At 35.4% G+C, this 14112-nt stretch overlaps 1 protein-coding gene across 7 annotated transcripts in view; it reads right to left on the reverse strand.

Moving 5' to 3' along the window:
* Positions 1-14112, reverse strand: part of CDC27 (cell division cycle 27) — a 104456-nt gene that overhangs the window by 62980 nt on the left and 27364 nt on the right. For 3 of the 7 annotated variants that reach the window (XM_022589062.3, XM_022589060.3, XM_089901377.1), the window contains 6 exons: positions 13674-13828; positions 13357-13568; positions 12058-12172; positions 9614-9729; positions 1565-1664; positions 130-337 (listed from right to left, as the gene is read on the reverse strand). In XM_022589062.3, the coding sequence (XP_022444770.1) occupies positions 130-337; positions 1565-1664; positions 9614-9729; positions 12058-12172; positions 13357-13568; positions 13674-13828 (906 nt within the window). Of the gene's footprint in view, positions 1-129; positions 338-1564; positions 1665-9613; positions 9748-10358; positions 10437-12057; positions 12173-13356; positions 13569-13673; positions 13829-14112 lie in introns of all 7 variants that reach the window. The other 4 variants (XM_089901374.1, XM_089901376.1, XM_089901375.1 and 1 more) reach the window with 2 other exon arrangements.

Genomic DNA, 14112 nt, shown 5'->3' on the forward strand with positions numbered 1-14112 from the left:
ATAATTCATTAAAAATTCCAACATCTATCCAGAAAAAAATGGAAAGCACTTTAATGAACATAAATAAATTTACTTAAAATAAGTGAATAAAATAAAATACAAAGAAGACATTAAGCATTTAAAACAGACCTGCTGCTGCTTTCTGTAGATTAAATGCCTGGATCTGAGGTGTGATTGTGGAGATTTTCCCTTCTGAAATGATTGCAGAGTCTAATTTAGTTATTTCTAGGCTATCATTTATGTTAGGTTGAGTTATTCCTCCTTTATTAGTTTTACTTTTTGTTTTTCTGTTTGGGATTTTAGGTGGAAACTTCATTTTTAATTTTTTGCTATTCTCCTGTAACAAGAAGGAAAATCCCACACTTATTATACTCATTTATTTTAGACATCCCCCCAACCCTTTTCTCAAGTATTAGATATAAAATAAACAGTTTTGATTGATCTGTATTTTTCTCAGAAAACAAGTCATCAAAGTCATTTAATTTGGAACGCAACAATTCTGAAAATAAATCATAGTAACTAACTAGTGTTTAAGGTACATTAGCTTTAAGCATTTCTCTTTATTGAAAGTATATCACTTTTGGGACTTCCCTGGTGGTCCCATGGTTAAGAATCCACCTTCCAATGCAGGAGATGTGGGTTCGATCCCTGGCTGGGGAACTAAGATCCCACATGCCGTGGGGCAACTAGGCCCATGCACCACAACTAGAGAGAAGCCCGCGTGCCGCAACGAAGAGCCCACGTGCCGCAACTACGACCCAATGCAGCCAAATAAATAAATAAATAAACATTTTAAAAAAACCATCACTTTCATTTATTATTTAAAAATAAGAAAGTAAGTAGATACAACAACTATCTAATTGTCTCAGAGCATTGTAATTTATAAGGTACAAAATTGCTGATCTATATATGTCAAAGTTAAAGACTGTCCATAATATTTGTCAATAGATGAAGAAAATTTACCAAAGGTATAAGTTCCTCCAATTGTGCAAAGAAACGTGCAAAGAAAACACAGAAAATTTCCATTTACTCTTCCCACAACTTTTAGCAATGGTAACATTTGACATAACCGTAGTACACCATCAAATCCAGGAAATTGGAATTGGTACAACACTAGCAACCAAAACTATAGATCTTATTTGGATTTCATCAGTTTTCACATGCACCTTTTAAAAAATTTTGGTGTGTATACTTCAGTATAATTTTGTCACATGTATGGATCTGTGTAATCAACTACCACAATAAAGATATAAGACTGCTCTACCACTACACAAAGAAATTCCCTTGTGCTATGCTGTAAAAGTCACATCCTCCCCTCACTTCTAACTCCTAATAACCACTGACCTGCTCTCCATCACTATAATTTTGTAATTTCTACAATGTTATATTTATTAAAGGACCAAGAAAATTTACAAATGTTACAGATGGTCCTCCAAATTAAAAAACATTAAAAAATTTTTAAATAGCCTCCTAATTTATTCATCAGACATTGAGTCATCGATGAACAGAAATTTTAGAGGGGGAAGCATTAAGTAAATGTGATATACAGAAATCTTTAAATTACCTTGGTTGTAGAGCTGTCACTAGTAAAAAGTCGTGAACTTCTTCGAGGCAGTGCATTTGGGGGAGATGTGATAGTGGGGCTCAATACCTGAGGTGTTGTACTAAAAAATTATAAAAGTAGACATTAAAAAAAACCCTCAGTTTATGACCATTAACTATTGTTTCAATTCAAGTATATTAAAAAATAAGCATTCAACATGTTTGCATTCTAAAATTGATGACATCAGTCCTTTTCTCATCCCCCTATGAAAACTATTATTTAAAAAATGATTCTTGTTACGATAAAATGATAAAAATTATAGCACAGATCTTCACTCTATCTGAAATTGCTAATTTGAACTTAAAACAATCCACATAAAAATTATGGGTCAATAAATAGTAAACACATCTATAAACCAATTATCTCTAGCCCTCATTTGCAACTATAGCAAGTTAGAGAAAAAGAAAAAGAAAGCTGGACATGGACAGTCTAAATGTGGGGTATTTGCCAACAAATAAATACCACTAGAACAATTGATACCTGGGAAGTTATTACCCTGTAAATTCAAACAGCCACACCAAGGGATTATTCTGTTTAGAGCAAAAGGAATCTAATAATCACTTGGATATTTTTTTTTTTACTTTAAAGGCAAATCTTAAGATATAAGAATTCTATTCTTGATACACACACTATACATAAAATAGATAAACAAGGATTTACTGTATAGCACAGGGAACTATATTCAGTATCTTATAATAACCTACAATGGAAAAGAATCTGAAAAAGAATATATGTGTATGTGTATATATATATATATGTATGTATGTAAAACAAATCATTTTGCTGTACACCTGAAACTAATACAATTTTGTAAATCAACTATAGTTCAATTAAAAAAAAAAGAATTCCATTGTTAGAAAGCAAGCAGATTTAAACCTCAAATTATCTAATTGACAGTAAGTCTATGGACTAAACTATTTACAGTTTATACAGCTTATGGGAAATCCTACTAATTACCTGAGTCTGGGTCAAAGAAGCTTCTGAAAATAAAAGAGAAGCTGACCAGTGAATAAAAGAATGCACAGGCTTTCAAAGACACAATCTCAATGTAGAGATTTCAGCAAGTGAGGTCATTTGGGTTGACCAATTTACTTTTTAATGATAATTTTTTTATTAATACTATTTTTTTTAGCACAGTTTAAGGTTCACAGCAAAACTGAGGGGAAGATGCAGAGAATTTCTATATACTCCCTGCTCCCACACATGCACAGCCTCCCCCGTTATCAGCATCCCCCACCAAAGTGGAACAATGTTACAGTTGATGAATCTACAGTGACTATCACATTGTCACTCATTGATAATCATCCAAAGCCCATAGTTTACCTTAGAGGTCACTCTTGGTTTTGTATATTCTATGGGTTTGGAAAAATGTATTATGACATGCATCCATCATTATGTTATCATACAGAATGTTTTCACTGCCCTAAAAATCCTCTGTGCTCTGCCTACTCATCCCTCCTCCTTCCTTGGCAACTACTTACCTTTTTACTGTTTCCATAGTTTTGCCTTTTCCAGAAACCTATTCATTTCTAAAAGTACCATTATCCTTTACTTGGCAGGAACAACTATGTGTCATTTATACTATACATGTAAGCTATATTTTGTCAATAAGATTACGTAACTATAGAAAAGACTTTTGCCTGAGAAGTAGGAGGGAATAACTTCATAGTATGGAGCAGTTTATAGGGAGGACAAGCCTGAGAAAGATGCTGAGCTTGCTTTAAACAGGCAGAAGGCTACATGAGGGTAACATACATCTTGTGGGGGTAGAAGTAAAAATAATAAGAGAGTTCTGGGGCTAGGAGGTTAAAGAAGACATCCCTGTACTATAATTTTCATTAGGGTTCTGTTAGCTCCAAAGGGCCATCTGACAAAATAAAAAACTCAAAGTCTGACACTGAAAGGCATGTGCTCCAGAGTCAGACTGTTGAAGTTTAAAATCAGGTTCTACCACTTACTACTTAATTTGACTATGTGCCAATTATATGAAATACTATTTTAAAAAGTTTTTGTAAATAGCATCATCTTATGGCTTTGCAATAAAATATGAAATATCCTAGTAATTATAGGAAAATGCCTCGGAAAGATTATAGAAATGATTTTTAGAGGTTAACATGTGGAGAAAACGATGACACACAAACTTTCTTGGGTGATTTAGCTAAGAATACTAAAAAAAAGAACAGACTTCTACCAATTATGATAGAGTAATATGGAATTATTTATTCCAGATTTATTCTCCCATCTTAATCAACTATAATACTGAAAAAAATATATGAAACAATGTTTTTCAGACACTGGACAGCAGGTAGCACATGCCTGAGGAAAGTTCTGAGGATGCAGGGCAGGGAAGGGGAACACAACTAGAGCTCAGTGGACTCCGTGTGTTGAGAAGAAAATGTTGAGAATTCAGGGAAGCCAAGGCAGTTAGAATCTGCAGGTTGCAGCACCAGAAAGGAGAGCGCTACAAAGAGGGGAGCTCCAAAGATCTGTAAGAGGTTTCCTTAGAGTCTTCAGTTGAAAACTGACCAGTGCAGGTGTTTGAGTGTTGTATGATAATTTGCCTAGTCTTGTCCCAAGTTGCTGATAGGGAGCTTTTAAATCTTCAGAATTTCCCAAGTGATATCTTTGTTACTCATTGTGGGTGTCTGGGACCATGCCTAAGTTTATGCTAATGAAGTGACTCATGGTGGGGTCCTAGATAGTTTCAGGATGGGGGGCTGGCCATATTGGAAAGATTAACCATGTGACTAGAGGACTGGGCTTTGAGCTAGGTGATATTAGCCTGACCTCCTCCAGGAAGGGGAAGGTGGCTGGAGACTAAGTTCATTCAAGGGATCAATGACACAATATATCATGCCTATGTAATAAAACCCATTTAAAACTCTGAACATCAAATCTTGGTTGAGTTTCCTGGTTGATGAACACACAGATATGCCGAGAGGGTGACCTCTTGATTCCACATTGAGACACGGAGGCTCTTGTATTCAGTACTCTCCCAGATCTTAACTTATGGGTCTCATTTGTCTGGTCCTGCTCTGTATCTTTTATAATAAAACTGTAATTTTAAGTATAGCACTCTCCTAGATTCTGTAAGTTGTTCTAGCAAATTATCAAACCTGAGGGGCTAGCATGAATCCTCAAATTTGTAGCCAGTTGGCTAGAAGTGTGAGTGGCCTGGGGAACCCCTGAGCTTGTAACTGGCAAGTCAGTAAGACTTGATGACAGTCTTGTTGGGACTGTGACCATAGCCTGCAAAATCTATGCTAAGTCTGGGTAGTTAGCATCAGAATTGCTTTACAGTATTGCAGTGAGGAAACTACCAGAATGTGGTGAAAAAACTACTGAAAAGGAGCAGGCAGAACAATTCTTGGAGCTCAGCTTGGTCTGGGAATGGCTCATATTTTCAATAGCCAGAGTGAAAAAACCTCATACTAAACAGACCACTGAGTACAGTATTCAAAGTGGGGCAAAATTAATCCAGATTAAAGGCTGCTCTTGTCCCACCGAACAAATTAAAAAGCAAAACCTGAAAGGATCAAGCTGTTAACAAGTAATTTACGTGCATCCCACATATGGTCACCTTATCTTTGATAAAGGAGGCAAGAATATACAATGGAGAAAAGACAGCCTCTTCAATAAGTGGTGCTGGGAAAACTGGACAGCTACATGTAAAAGAATGAAATTACAACACTCCCTAACACCACACACAAAAATAAACTCAAAATGGATTAAAGACCTAAATGTAAGGCCAAACACTATAAAACTCTTAGAGGAAAACATAGGCAGAACACTCTACGACATAAATCACAGCAAGATCCTTTTTGACCCACCTCCTAGAGAAATGGAAATAAAAACAAAAATAAACATATGGGACCTAATGAAACTTAAAAGCACAGCAAAGGAAACTATAAACAAGACGAAAAGACAGCCCTCAGAATGGGAGAAAATATTTGCAAACGAAGCAACTGACCAATTAATCTCCAAAACATACAAGCAGCTCATGCAGCTCAATATCAAAAAAACAAACAACCCAATCCAAAAATGGGCAGAAGACCTAAATAGACATTTCTCCAAAGAAGATACACACATTGCCAACAAACACATGAAAGGATGCTCAACATCACTAATCATTAGAAAAATGCAAATCAAAACTACAATGAGGTATCACCTCACACTGGTCAGAATGGGCATCATCAAAAAATCTACAAACAATAAATGCTGGAGAGGGTGTGGAGAAAAGGGAACCCTCTTGCACTCTTGGTGGGAATGTAAATTGATACAGCCACTATGGAGAACAGTATGAAGGTTCCTTAAAAAACTAAAAATAGAACTACCATATGACACAGCAATCCCACTACTGGGCATATACCCTGAGAAAACCATAATTCAAAAAAAGTCATGTACCACAATGTTCACTGCAGCACTATTTACAAGAGTCAGGACATGGAAGCAACCTAAGTGTCCAATGACAGATGAATGGATAAAGAAGATGTGGCACATATATACAATGGAATATTACTCAGCCACAAAAAGAAACAAAATTGAGTTATTTGTAGTGAGGTGGATGGACCTAGAATCTGTCGTACAGAGTAAAGTAAGTCAGAAAGAGAAAAACAAATACCGTATGCTAACACATACATATGGAATCTAAAAAAAAAAATGGTTCTGAAGAACCTAGGGGCAGGACAGGAATAAAGACGCAGATGTAGAGAATGGACTTGAGGACACAGGGAGGGGGAAGGGTAAGCTGGGACAAAGTGAGAGAGTGGCATTGGCATATATACACTACCAAATGTAAAACAGATAGCTAGTGAGAAGCAGCTGCATAGCACAAGAAGATAAGCTCGGTGCTTTGTGACCACCTAGAGGGGTGGGATAGGGAGGGTGGGAGGGAGACACAAGAGGGAGGGGATATGGGGTTATGTGTATACATATAGCTGATTCACTTTGTTATACAGCAGCGACTAACACAACAATGTAAAGCAATTATACTTCAATAAAGATATTAAAAAAAAATTTAAGTGCATCCCAGAACAAAACTTGAAAAATACTTAAAAGGATACAAAAAGTCCAGCACTCAACCACGTAAAATTTCCAATAACCGGCATACAAAAAAACCCTGGCGTGGAAAGAAGCAGAAAAATATAACCTATACTGAAGAGAAAAACCAATCAATAAAAAACAGACACAGTAAGACTTAGTAGTTAAGATCATTAGAAGAGCTACTATAAAATGTAGTTCCATATGTTAAAAAAGGTAGAAGAAAGCATGGGCATGTTAAGGAGAGAACCAAATCAAACTTCTAGAGATGAAAAACAGAATGCCTGAGATAAAATACACACACACACACACACACACACACACACACACACACTGAATGGGATTAACAGTAGATTAGACACTGCAGAAAAAAAGATTCGTTAGCTTGACGAAACAGTAGTAAACCCTATCCAAAATGAAAGAGAAGAAAAAGACTGGAAACAAAAAAGAACAGAGTATTAGTGAACTGTGGGACAACTTTAAACAGTCTAATATACATGTACTTGAAGTCCCAGAATGAGAGAGAAGGACATGGACAGAAAAAGTATTTGAAGAAATAATGGCCCCAAATTAGCTAAATTTGATGAAAACTATCAACTTACAGATCCAAGGAGCTCAATGAATTTGAAGGCCAAGAAAGGAGAAAACACACTACAGCGCATCATAATCAAATGGTTTAATTATCAGTGATAAAGAAAATATCTTAAGAGTCAGAGAAAAGAGACAGATTACATACATAGAGAAACAAAAATGAGGATGGCAACAGGCTTCTTGTCAGAAGCAATGCAAGCCAGTAGACAGGAAAGCAACATCTTTAAAGAAAAAAAAAAACCTGTCAACTAGAATTCCATACCCAGGACTTCCCTGGTGGTCCAATGGGTAAGCCTCCGTGCTTCCAATACATGGGGCCCGGGTTCGATCCCTGGTCGGGGAACTGTTAGATCTCGCATTCATGCCACAACTAAGGGTCCACATGCTGAAACTAAGAAGCCCACATGCTGCAACTAATAAGTCCACATGCCACAACTAAAGATTTTGCATGCCTCAACGAAGATTCTGCAAGTTGCAACTAAGACATAGTGCAGCCAAAATAAATAAATATTTAAAAAAAAGAATTCAATACCCAGTGAAAATATCTTTCAAAAATAAAAACAAAGGTGAACTTAAAACTTTCTTCTGCATACAAAGGCTGAAAAAAAATTCATTACCAACAGACCTAGACTACAAGAAATGTTAAAAGAAGTCCTTCAAGATGAAGAAAAAAAAATACCAAATTGAAATTTGGATCTACAGAAAGAAACAGAGCGCCAGAAACAGTAAATATGTGGGTATCTATAAAACAGACTTCTTTTCCTTATTAAAAAAATGTCTCTGTTAAAGATAACTATTTAAGGCAGAAACTACAACAATCACTCTAAAGTAAAATATATGACAGCAATAGCATACAGACTGAGAGAGAAGCATGAAAATATACCATTATAAGGTTTTATACTGTATGTGACATGGCAAAGTATTACGTGAAGGTAGACTTTGATAAGTTAAAATGTGTAATATAAACCCTAAAACGACCTCTAAAAAGACAAAATAAGGAGTGTTAATAAGGCAATGTTATGGGTTGAATTGTATCTCCAAAAGGATATGTTGAAGTCCTAACCCCTGGTACTGTTAATGTGAACTTTTTGGGAAATATGGTCTTTTTAGATGTAATCAAGTTAAGGTGAGGTCATCAGGGTGGGCCCTAAATCAACATGACTGATGTCCTAATAAGAAAAAGGAAATCTGAATACAGAGGCACACAGGGAAGATGGCTATGTGGAGACAGAGGCAAATACTGAGTTGTACTACCACAAAATAAGGAATGCCTGGGGCTACCAGAAGCTAGAGAGATAAGGATCCTCTCCTAGTGGCTTCAGAAGAAGCATGGCCCTGTCTATACCTTGATTTTGGATTATAGCTTCTAGAACTGTAAGTGAATAAATTTCTGTTGTTTTAAGCCACCCAGTTTGTGGTACTTTGTTACAGTAGCTGTAGGAAACTAAAACAAGCAATAAAGAAGATAAAGTGGTGTATATCAACTATACCTTAACTTAAAAAAAGAGAAGATAAAATGGAATTAATAATACAAAGAACACAAAATCATTATAGTTGATGCATATTAGTTAGTATATTTGTTTAAAGTGAAATGTATAATTCAGTAAATTATGTTTATGTATTCTTCAAGACTAGCAATATACTTGGCCTGATTAATGCTGCTCTGCAGAAGGCCTCAGGCTCCTTCTCATAACTGAGCCTGAGGCAATCACTGTCACCTGCCTGAGAGCTGGCCCTCATGATGAGACTTACCATCCTGGCATTTTAGAAATATTGAGGCCTTTTATATAGTCAAGGTGTATGCGCACGTACGTCTGTTTTAAGACTTATGGTACATGTTCACTATTTTAGGAGACAAAGTTGGAGCTTTCTCTTAAAATATTAGCTATAATTTATTTTTGAGTCCTTGAACAAGAGAGATCCTACTTAACACCACTTCTGTGTGGAAATGGATTCATTATTTGAAGATTTATTGGAAGATTAGTATTACGATCCGTTTATAGAAATGCATAATAGGGGAAGGGGAGAATAATCTATCTGTACTTGACCAGTGGAGAAGGTCATATAAAAAAAGAAGAAAATTATTTTGGAGGACTGCTCAGAATATCTAGTTCAAACAAATTCATGAGGCAATTAGAGTAAAAAGGTATTTTAGCTAACTCTTGTCTTTATTTGCATAATAATACTCAACTAAAAATTAAACTTGTTTTTCAGTAAGTTAGAAATTTCAAATTTAACATATTCAAAATTTAAAATAGTCATTCTAGAATTCTTGGGACAGTCAAAACCTGCCTAAACTGAAGGATTACAATCATGTTTCACAATAAGAAACAATATCAAATAATGAACAGTATCAAATAATGACACCATAATAAATACCTTGTTTGTGGGCCAGAACTTTGTGTTTGTGCAACAAGAATTGGAGTTACCTCTCGACTGTTTCCACTCTGTGAGAAGACAGACTTTGTTCCAGTTTGGCCGATTCTGGCAACAGACTGTAAAACACAAAAAGTCTAAGGTTTGTGAATTATAAATTGCACTGTAAATGATAAAAGACATCATGATGTGCCCATCTACATTTTCCCAATACAAGATTTCATATTATATACCGTCTGTCATCTGAAAACACAAACTATTAATGTCATTATTTATGTCATTTTAGGTTAATTTAATGTTATATTAGAATGAACATTAGCCTATTTCTTCATATTAACCTCAGTATTTTTACCCTTATACTATCCTTTCATCTTTCAACTTTAGTTTCCAGGGAAAGGCTCAAAATTCCTAGAAGCCATTTATTTATATATCTTTCCCAGTTGGGCTAAATGCTGAAGAACTTTAAGACAGCTACTATTCTCAAGATTTATGATCTAACTTAGTATACATAAAAAAATAATAATACAGTAAGATTTTATATCCCTTCTTTGGCACTTAGTAAAAACAGTTCTAGAGTAATTCAGAGGAGTAGATTAAAAAAAAATCATCTGATTATTTTCCAAATTCTAAGAATATTGCTCTTAGAATTACTTTCTGGTGTGTTCAATCTTCTATTAACTGGTCTCTGCTTGCCCCTTCTCTTTTCTCTAATTTACTACCTTATTTCTATTTATTTTAATCACTTAACCTTTTTTTTTTCTTTTTTGGCTGAGCCACACGTAATGAGCGATCTTCGTTCCCCGACCAAGGATGAAGCCATGTCCCCCTGCAGTGGAAGCACAGAGTCTTAACCACTGGACCACCAGGGAAGTCCTCACTTAACTTCTTTATAAAGTGATCTCTGGCTACTGTGTCAGTGGATACTAAAAAATTTTTTTTACTACCAAATTAAGATCTTTAGCTACTCTCTCTTTCCCGAGGAGAGCCTGGCCATTTTAACCCTTCAATTATTATTTCTATCACTTGGCCAGAGTCTTTCCTCTATAACTAACTATCCACTGAATATTTTCACCTAGTCTACCACTCCCTTCAATAAAACTTTTATAACACTTCCTCCTCTTCCTTCCCCAGATTAGCACCTCTACATTCACCCAAGGGACAAAACTTAGTCAACTCTGGTCCTTATTTAGCAAAGTACTATGTACTAAACTCACTACTTGGTTTGATATTTTTAGTTGATACTGCAGGCAGACCTAGAAGTATACCTTTTCCAGGAATGTCTTGTAATAGAACAGAGGCAGAAGAGGTTGAGACAGGAAGAGGTTGAGACTGGGCAATGAAATCATGTACCTGTTCATCGCCTAACTTGTCCTTAATTACTCTGACTCACATGGTTTTGGCCTACTTCACCTGGCATGCTAACCACCATCCTCCTATGCCTTCTCATAACTGTAATAAACTAATTTCCACACTTATATTTCACTCCCATAATAATACAACAGCAGGTAGTTGCCAACTTTTAAAAAATCCTATTTAAAATAATCCACATATTACTTTATAGTCCCTGTTTACCACTCTTGGAGTTCCTATTATCACTCATTAAGAAGCTATCATAGAAAAAAATTTTGCTGACTCTAAGGAAGTTCAGGAGTAAGAGTAAAAACAAAACAAGAAGCAACATGTCTCTCTAGGAGGGTAAAAGGGCTATATCAGTCATTCACATACCAGTTTGACTCATTTAGCTTCCATTTCTTAAACATCTATTAAGCACGGCAATAAGTATTTTACATATAACTAATTTAATTCTTACATAAGATACCCTGCACCACGGATATGTTTTAAATAAACAGCACTTTGGCTTCTACTGCCACAGACTTTAATAAAAGAATATTATAAAAAGAGTCGCAGTTGCAACTCAGTCTTGTTGCAGTATTTACTATAACGATACTGTGAAATATTTTTCATTTTACTATACGTTTACTACATATTTACTCCACCTGTATGAGGATCCACTATAAAAATTTTATTATCAGAAATAGCTGGCTTTATCATGTTAATTAGTAAAATTAAAAAACAAACATAGTGGTGGGGATAAGCAAAAACTATGGCAGGTATAATTTCCATTATTTACCTTCAAAGGGATAGAAACAATCTTAATTTTGTTTTTTAAAAAAAGGAAATTAAAAATCTGAATGTTTATTTAGCTATATGCTGAAATGAACTATACTTGTGAGTTACAAACTTACATGGCCAAAAGAGCAACCAGCTTTGTGTCTCCTACTATGACTGGAGGCTATGATAATGACAACTTTCTTTTACATTTAGATAAACTCTTCTAAGGCAACAGCAATTAAAGAAAGTTAGATTCTGAAATTGCCTTTAACAGATTGGAATTTTAAATGAATTTCCTTCATCAATACCAAAACTGTATTTTACATGGAAAATACCTTTTTTGAAGGGGCTCCGGTTGATGGCACGTCAATTACAGAAGATGTATTAGTGTAGTTTTGTAAATAGGATCCATCTCCAGGACTTGGGGTTTCTAATGGCAAAATCCCAAAACTGAGAAGAGGTTGAAATCAAGGTGTCAAAAAGTCATCAAGGCATATATAAAGCAGCAGTATACTTAAATTAGAAGGTCTAAAAGGAAGAGAATGGCAAATCAGTCTTGGGGGCATTTAGGATCTGAGGGGCAGATTAAAAATAAGCTGTGAATGTAGACTATTCCACCCACCATAACTAAAATTAAAAAAAAAAAAATCAAACAATAAACTACATTGAGCAGCAACTACTGACTCAGGAGATTTATTAGAAATAAAGAAGAGTGGATTTGTAAAAGCTAAGATCCAAATTATCAAATTACTTCAAATTCTTGGAATTTATGGGATTTAGACCCTATTACAGAGAAAATGTCTCCAGAAGCCAATGAACACATCTGTGGATTCAATGAGTTTTGTAATCTCATGGTCACAGTATTTTAGTAGCTCCCTGGAACTGGGACCCAACTCATAGTCTGTTTTAACATATAATTTTTTTTTTTTTTTTTTGCGGTACGCGGGCCTCTCACCGCTGTGGCCTCTCCCGCCGCAGAGCACAGGCTCCGGATGTGCAGGCTCAGCAGCCATGGCTCATGGGCCCAGCCGCTCCGCGGCACGTGGGATCTTCCCGGACCGGGGCACGAACCCGTGTCCCCTGCATCAGCAGGCGGACTCTCTCTCAACCACTGCGCCTCCAGGGAAGCCCCTAACATATAATTTTTTATTTTGATTCTTTTGGATATGCTTCCTCTGGGCTGGGTTCCTATATTTATATATACATATATTTCTGATAATTTGACAAAATATTTCATATCAATAGGTGTCAATTCTTCCTTCCCATTTTGGAATACAGTACTTTAACAATAACCACTGCTGTCACTCTGATTATTATCATAAGCAATCCAACATTTTAAGAGGTTCACTGATGCACAGCCATAAACACAATATTTTTTAATGCATACACCAGCTGAATAAGGCATGTTTTAAAATTTTCTCCAATATTTAAGACGGAATTTTTATCACAGGTACTGTATTTCTATTACTTCATTTTCTGAAAATGGAATAGGTTCATTATTGACTTATTAAATACCTCTATTTCCATAATGTTTAGAAGTTGCTGTTCATATTAATTTATATTACTAATATAGGAATTACTATATGATCATTTAATATTACAGCACATTTTAAAGTATCTTTTATTTGTCTTACCTTGGGGTTAATGGGCTAAGAGCAGCTGGTCCTCCTAATAAACTTCGACCAGTTTTTGGTTTATTTTGAACTTGTTTAGATAATATGGAAGTTCCTGTTCCAAGAGGGACAGTATCTGGTGAAATTACAGCTGAATCAATATAAGACACTGAAGAATCTGTATTCAATGAGTACTTTGAATTGGAAGATTCTAAATTCAATCTGTTTAATTCCTGAAACAGAAAATTTCTACCATGTCATTTATGATACATTATTTAGTTCAGATCATTGATTTTCATTTTCACAATATTTTGAACACTAGTGTATAATACACTTACAATTGTGTCCTGGGGTGTTTCTGTAAGAACTGTCTCAGGCTGTCTGTGAGATAAACTATGATTAGATACTAGTGTTGTGCAAGAGTTGGGCAGACAGCTGCTAAAGTTCTGTAAAGATGTTAATTTAAAAGTTTGGTCAGGATCTGGCTTTTCACCTGTGAAGGGGAAAAAAAAAAGTTTGCCTCTGAGGAAACGAAGGTTAAATTTTTTTTTCAAGCATGCATAAATCAGTGGAAATATGGCCTTATCCAAAGTTTTAAAGTTCTTCTGTTTCAGTGAATCAGATTTATCTCCCAAAAGCCCATCCATCAGTTTATCGTAAAAGTTTACCCCTAAGATAAAGCTGTAAATTCAGGAAATAAACTAAACCACAATGACACTGACTTTAAATATAATAAATCACAGGAGAATGCAGATTTCTGTGTTTGTTTTAAAGCAG

Source organism: Delphinapterus leucas, chromosome 19 (genome assembly GCF_059928025.1).
Source record: "Delphinapterus leucas isolate spDelLeu-1000000601 "Yukka" chromosome 19, BTC_Dleu_Yukka2, whole genome shotgun sequence".
In the NCBI taxonomy this organism is placed as follows: domain Eukaryota; kingdom Metazoa; phylum Chordata; class Mammalia; order Artiodactyla; family Monodontidae; genus Delphinapterus; species Delphinapterus leucas.